This window comes from Amblyomma americanum, chromosome 8 (genome assembly GCF_052857255.1).
Source record: "Amblyomma americanum isolate KBUSLIRL-KWMA chromosome 8, ASM5285725v1, whole genome shotgun sequence".
Taxonomy (NCBI): domain Eukaryota; kingdom Metazoa; phylum Arthropoda; class Arachnida; order Ixodida; family Ixodidae; genus Amblyomma; species Amblyomma americanum.
In genome coordinates this window covers 39441191-39448430 of record NC_135504.1, presented here as the reverse complement: position 1 = coordinate 39448430, position 7240 = coordinate 39441191, and the positions used below count along the sequence as shown (strand labels likewise).

Sequence of the window (7240 nt, the reverse complement as noted above, 5' to 3'; positions counted from 1 at the left end):
GTCTGCCGACGCCCAACGTGTCAAACGCGGCAATGAAGACGAAACGGTGCAGCCAGCGCGCGCTCAAAAGAAGTTGAACAGCGTCCAAGAGGTCGCAAAACAAATCGTTCAGCGCTCCGTATGAGAAAGGAAATAGAAAAAAAAGAAAGCGCACACGAAAGATAGGAAGGTGAACCACTGAAAAGACCTGTGGCGAGAAAAAAAAAATGTAGCGCCCCCAGGGCAACTATAGCGTGGATGGAATTTCGCGAATGCCACTATCGCAATCCGCGCTGCGCCGGCCTCATGCAGAGGCCTGCTCCATTTTATCGAATGGCTCCGGGCTGGGTTCCTTTACTTCCAAACTCCTTCCCATCTGGTTCCTTTTTTTTATTTTTTTCGCGTTATCATCGGCATTTTGATCGGCTTCCAGGGCGACGCTCTAAACGTACAAGTCGTCTTCCCCTCACGTTAGCTGCGTCCAAAGCCACGCCCACCGCTTAAAAAAGACGAGTTTCTTTCTGATGCGAAGAGCCCAACACGACGCATTCGCACGGAGATCCTCGTTTGTCGACTCAAACAGAACGAGCGTTGTTTTTTTTTTTTTTTTGTCAACGCGCCAAACGGAGCGAGCGGCAGCGACCCTCCCTCATAACACATGTGCGACACATCAAAGTCTGGAGAGATCCGTCCCTTTCCCCACCACAGCGTAGGGTGAGTCACCGTAGCTGGAGAGCCTGCGATGATCCTCCCTTGCGTTTTTTTTCTAACACAAGCCTCGTTAACGAAGCACCACCGATATCAAGCCGCGTTTCAAAAAGAACGAAAGATGGATCACTACCAGACCCTCGCGAAACGGGCACGATCACCGCAATTAACTCGTTACACCTGAGAGCCTGTTATCTTTTTAATCAGGTTAGAGCCAGCAGAGTAATGCTGCCCTCTCCTACATGCCACACATAGCAGACGATGAGCTCGCTCCAGATGAATTCGTCACAACGACGTGCCCTGCATACGAAAGGCGCAGTGGCAGAAATCGACACAAGGTATGCATCGGCAGCACGCTGCACCAAAACGCACGTGTGAAAGACCGATCGAACATTTTTCTTCTTCGTCGACACGTGCGGAAAACAGCCCCACGCCCCAGTCCGACTAAAAGCACACACAACGATCTATCAGCACACAGAATACGACTTGGAAACAAGGACATCGGATATGACGGTGTTCTTTGCGATGGTCCGAGGAACAGAGAGCCGAGCGAACGACTGTAGAAAAGGAGCCACGCGCAGGATCAACCACGCCGGCAAGTGAAACGCGTCAGTACGAACAAAATATTGCTGTGGGACAGGCCCCCACGCTGAACTATCCCACAGCAAACGCAGGATGACAGCGAAAAACAAAACAAAAAGAAACAGCCACGTTTTCGAACGACGCCGCCGAATCGCACCGGCCTACCACGCGCACGCCGGCGCGTACTCGACCGAGCGTGAAAAAGCGTTTCGCCGTACCGAAAGAGAAGAATGCGTGGAAGGCACGACGAGCGCAGAGGAAGTCGGGGGAAAGCAAAAAGATTATCGCTAGGCGCGCGCGCGCGCACACTCAGTACAGCAAGCCGGCGGATGTCATGCAACTAGTGGCACCGGCGGACAACTTCCCCCCGCCACCTCAAGCAAGCGCGAAAAACGCCGGCACGATACAGCCGCGGTGCTCGCTGGCGCAGTCGTCGTCGTAGGGCTAAGCACCGATCGGCGATCGCGCTTACAACAGCTGGGGACGCGCACAGGAGACTGTAAACTCGGCCGGACAACAGAAACTTTCGAAATGTTGAGCAGACGCCGTCCGTAGAACGACTAGGCCTAACGACGGCGGGAGCTGCGGCAGGGGGGAAGGGCTCGGATAGGTGTGGCGGTTCGCCCCAACAAAAGGGGCGCCCGCTCGCGTCTGCTTTCTACGCTTATTTTACTTTCTATCTACTTTTTTGTTTTGCTGCCGCTCGGCCGTCGCCGCTTTGCTTTCGTACTAGCGCGAGAAGGAGGGGCAGGGAGGGAAGGTGGGGGTGGCTACTCACGTAAATGAGGCCCGAATAGTAGCGGTCCTTGATGTTGTGTAGCACCGACGCCTCGTTGAGGCAGGTCAGTTCGGCCATGTCCTCAACCTTGTTGAATTTCGGAGGGTTCATCTTCTGCACATCGTCCTTGCTGACGAGAAAGCGCTTGCCCGTCTCGAGCACCTCGACTTCGAGCTCGTCGCCGCGCTCGCCTTTCACGCTGGCGGCGACGAAGCCCTGCGACTCGTGCGGCACCCAGATAAGTTTCTTGGCCGTCCATTCCGCCTGCTTGGTCGGGTCGTAAACGTCGCTCTTGTCCACGACCAGGTACTTCAACTCGGGACTGTTGAACGCATCCAGTTCAGCAGGGTCCGCCATGTTGGCTGGCTGCTGCCGCTGGAGACCGGCTCGAAGAGAGCGACGCTCGCGAAGTCGTCTCGCACGGCACGACGCTGGTGCTGGTCGACGGGATGCTCACTCCGGGGCCCAGGCCGACGACATGTAAATCCAGCCGGGGAGGACGTCACCGACCAGCGCACACCGCAGGGTTCAGAACCAACGTGACATGCCCGGCACCGCTAAAGTAGCACGGCTGTCACACGGGCGGCGCGCTCACACACACACGCACGCACAGCAGTCAACCGCCGCCGCTCGCCGATAGAACCTCGGGCAGCGCACAAACACACGCACGCACACCGCAAGCAGACGAACAAACCACCTCTCAAAAATGTCACGTGACGACCCCACGTGGCACTGGTCACGTGGCGCGTTGTGAACCAACCGCCGAGCGCAGCTGGCGCCGACAGCGCGCACAGCGGCGCCGGTCGGCTGCAGAAAAACGCGACTACGATGTGCGCTGACTCACTGAAAGGGATACGAACCAGACCACAACGACGATTCGTTCGCTCGCAACGCGCTCGCAACCGAGCATTTGATGCGTGTGACATTCTCGGTATAATACATGAAAGAAATGTACGAGTTTCCTCTACATTTTCACCTCCAAAAACGGAGTAAACAAGGCCCAGGCTACCCTCGGGGCAGGCCGCAGGAGTAACGATGAAAGCGAGGAACTCTCGCTCGTGTAATAACCCGTTCTTTCGAGGGCGTGTGCCTCACTAAGCGTTGTTTTCGTTTGACAGAGAGCCCGTTCGTGCTACGGCAGTGACAAATTACCGAAGCAATGACGGGCTACTGCACGTGCCGCTTTCTTTTCACCTGACCTGGGGCCTCGTGTGCTTTCGTCGTCTGCTACAGAAAAAGCGGCGCCACTGCTCTCTGTGTCGTCTGCTCGTAAAAATGGCGGCAAGCACTGGCGCAAAAAGCCGCGCCACCCTAAACCCGCATGACTGCGAGAAGGGGCATGTCGCACATGCTTTGCATGCCCAGTTTTTCCCGTTGTTTCTGGTGCTCTTAATCGCGCGATTATAAATCCTCCCCGCGGGTGCCTCCCACCCCCCTGCGGAATTCTTCGAAGGAGAGCGTTGTGGCGGCGGTCGGATATGCCGCGCGCTTAGGCGATAAAAAAACCGGAACGCGCGTCGTGGCCGGGCAGGCCGAGCAGCAGCCAGCAGCGGTGACGTCAGAGACTGACGCGTTTTCTCTCTCTAGCTGTCGTTTCTCTTCTGTGCGTTCTTCTTGCTTGTTTCTTCTCTGGGCGCTTCTGTCTTTTTTTCCCGTTTCGACAAACTGTGCGGTGAATAGAAAGAAGAATGCGGGTGTCACGTGGCGGGTATAGGAATGCTTCGACGACTGGCTCAGGTCCTGTCGCCCGCAAAGCTTTTTCGCCCCTCGACGCAGGCGTGGAGCTCTCACAGTTTCCGCTGCTGCTTGCTGCTACGTAACCTACCGCTGAGTAGTGTACAGGTCGCGGAATCGCGCGCATTCCACCGCCGCTTATACATCCGCGACGCAGTCGACGACGAAGCGCGGCTAGACCCGTTCCGGAGCCCCCTGCGCGTTGACCGCGGAGTGCACGTGCTTAAAAACTATAAAAAGAATGCTAAAAGAAAGAGCTCTTAGCGAAGCCAGGCGCATCATTATTCTGGCCGCGTGTCCATGCAAATACGGAAGGGCGCCGACTTTTCCCGAGCTGAAGGCAGGAATCGTCTGCTAGCGAGATGCGTTATTCGTCTGCTTGCAAGACGTGCGCGGTCGCCTACATGGCAGCCTACCCCCCCCACCCCCCCCCCCCCACCCCTTTTTTTTTTGGCGTTGTGGAACAGCGAAGGAAGGACAACGCCCCTTTCCTGGCGTCGTGACAGCATTTAGCTTTCGCGTTAGCATAACTATCAGGGACAGTTGTTGGTCGACATGTATAGCCTGCTTTCTCCTGATCTTTTATTATCACGCTACTATTACTAAGTTCCAGACCATCAAAATCTATAATGTGTTGCAGAAGACAGCCGGTCTGCAAGCAGACCATTGTCCAAGTGACATTTCCGTTTCAATCAACAAAGGTTATGAGTGTTATATTACAATGACCTACCACAAACGTGTGCGTTGGCTTTTTAAACTGGCGGTACGCTTAGAAGAAAAGAAAACTGTATTAACACTCGTGTTCACAAAAGAGGATTCCTGCTGCTACAGAAGAAAAAAGAACAAAATAGAAAAAACCTGGTCCGTTTTTGACAGCATGGTTTGTAGTAACTTTCTGCGGCTGACCTGTGCAGATGTTTTGTTTGTTTGTTTGTTTTTTACTAGACCGGACACTATAACCATTACCCAGAAATCCCCACCAACTAGCCCAGAAACAAGTTTTACTTTTTTGTTCTTAGCCATTTACCAAGGCGACTAAATCAGTGCACGTTAAAGATCCCAAGGTGGTCAAAATTATTCCGGAGACCTCCACTACGGCGCTTCTTTCACTCCCTCCTTCATCACTTCCTTACGGCGCGGTTCGGGTGTCCGTGTGCTGTGCGATGTCAGTGCACGTTAAAGATCCCCAGGTGGTCGAAATTATTCCGGAGCCCTCCACTACGGCACCTCTCCCTTCCTTTCTTCTTTCACTCCCTCCTTTACCCTTCCCTTGCGGCGCGGTTCAGGTGTCCAACGATATATGAGACAGATACTGCGCCATTTCCTTTCCCCCCCCAAAAAAAAACAATTATTATTATTATTATGTCCATCGAGATATGTGAGACTTTTACTGCGCCATTTCCTTTCCCCAAAATAAATTCTCATTTTTTCCCCACTTAAAAGCTGCACGACGGGTCCTGCATTTAAAATTTTGCAAAACAGGATATTTATTCTATAGCTCCTTAGCCTTTAACGTAAAAAAAGGTAGTAAGAAACTCTTAGAGAGGAAAACCATCTGCGCTCAGTGCGAAGATGATTACAATACCTTGCTCATGAATGTCCGTGCCATATATGTGTCCGCCCGGGACTATAATCTTGGCTGTCATAAATTTTCCAAAGCAGGAAATTAATTCTGTGCTCTTCTGTCATTAACACAACAAGTTTCCCTTGAGATCGTTCTGCGCGGAGCCAGCTTTGCTGAGTGAAGCCGAATTATATTTATACTTCGATTCCATGCTTCCTTATTTTGCAGGGATACTAAGCGAGCATTGAGCGTACAATTCACTGGCCATGACTTGGCCGAAGCCTTGTTCTCTGATAATGATGATTTATTTATTTATTTATTTATTTATTTATTTATTTATTTATTTATTTATTTATTTATTTATTTATTTATTTAAATGTTGGCTCTTCTGTGCGCCAGAACACCAGTGTATTCTATGAGACCTACCACATTGGAGGGTTCCATGTTAGAGAATTCTACCACTGAGAGCAAAATGTCAGCCCAGGGTCGTTTTGGCATGTCGCCTATATCGAATATGTGGCCCGCGCATCAGACCTACCAACTCGCGTGATTCATCCAGCGATCGTCGACATTCACGGCTATGCACATGTATGTCCTGATTAAAAGCTGCTGCATCAAAAAGCACCACTGATATATTTAAAGTGTTGCAAATGAGCTTAGTCGAATTCAGCGCTGGCCAGAACTCCTTGGATTTCCGTTAAGTCGGCTCACCCGAAGAGATCCGGAAATTTTTGTTCGAATTTTGTAGAGCTATAATTAATTAGAATTTACTGTTTGATGAAAGCATGAGCTCGCTTATAAAAGGAAATGCGAATAAACAGAATTCGAATAAATGATACTCCACTGTATTTCTGTTTAGTTCGAAAACACGAAAGCAGATGTGGACAACATGATTTTAAGGAAGAAGAGTGGTAGCTTTTTAACGTAGTTAAATCGAGTCAAGCCCAGCATTCTTGGACAAATATTTTGAATATTGGAATACTTTAAGGTACTGTTATGGAAATGTTGAAGGCAATGGTCCATTATTCCGGTGCGCCGCAAAATTATTCTTTTAAAGTTTTTCCATTGCTCGCATCAAGTAGTTAAAACTACCATAAAAAACCAGTGCTGAACGTTTTGGAGGATAGCAAAAACGTTAATAGCAGAAAAAAAAAATGCAATCCATTGGCTACACCCGCCGCGGTGGCTCAGTGGTTAGGGCGCTCCACTACTGATCCGGAGTTCCCGGGTTCGAACCTGACCGCGACGGCAGCGTTTTTGTGGAGGCAAAACGCTAAGGCGCCCGTGTGCTGTGCGATGTCAGTGCACGTTAAAGATCCCCAGGTGGTCGAAATTATTCCGGAGCCCTCCACTACGGCACCTCTTTCTTTCTTCTTTCACTCCTTCCTTTATCCCTTCCCTTACGGCGCAGTTCATGTGTCCAACTGTATATGAGACAGATACTGCGCCATTTTCTTTCCCCCAAAACCAATTATTATTATTATTATTATTATTATTATTATTATTATTATTATTATTATTATTATTATTATTATTATTATTATTATTATTATTATTATTATTATTATTATTATTAAGACACTGGCTACAGCTGGCGCAGCACCCCTCCGAACTAACCCGAGTTACTCCGAGGCTTCATAAAAGATTCTTGGTTTGGTTTGACCGCCGTTAAGCAGAGCACTCGCACTAAAATAGGGTGAGAGGGAAAAGAAGACGCTGGCAGCAGCCATGGACTCCACGCGCTCGCCAGACCACAAGCCTACACTCCGCGCACACTGCACAGACTTCGATCGCTTCTGCGTGTCACAAAAGAAGGCCGAAGGCCCCATAAGTAATGAGGAAAAGAAATACGACCAGCAAACAAGAGGCAGTGCTTCAGCCGAGCGCCTCATTTC

General features: G+C 50.4%; 1 protein-coding gene across 1 annotated transcript; it reads right to left on the bottom strand.

Annotated features, from left to right (window-relative positions):
* Positions 1–63: 63 nt before the first annotated feature.
* On the bottom strand, positions 64–2731 carry LOC144100222 (myosin-10-like). Its single transcript, XM_077633241.1, has one exon. It carries the CDS (start codon positions 2402–2404, stop codon positions 1946–1948), a length of 459 nt encoding a protein of 152 aa, XP_077489367.1. The 5' UTR covers positions 2405–2731; the 3' UTR covers positions 64–1945.
* Positions 2732–7240: the final 4509 nt, after the last annotated feature.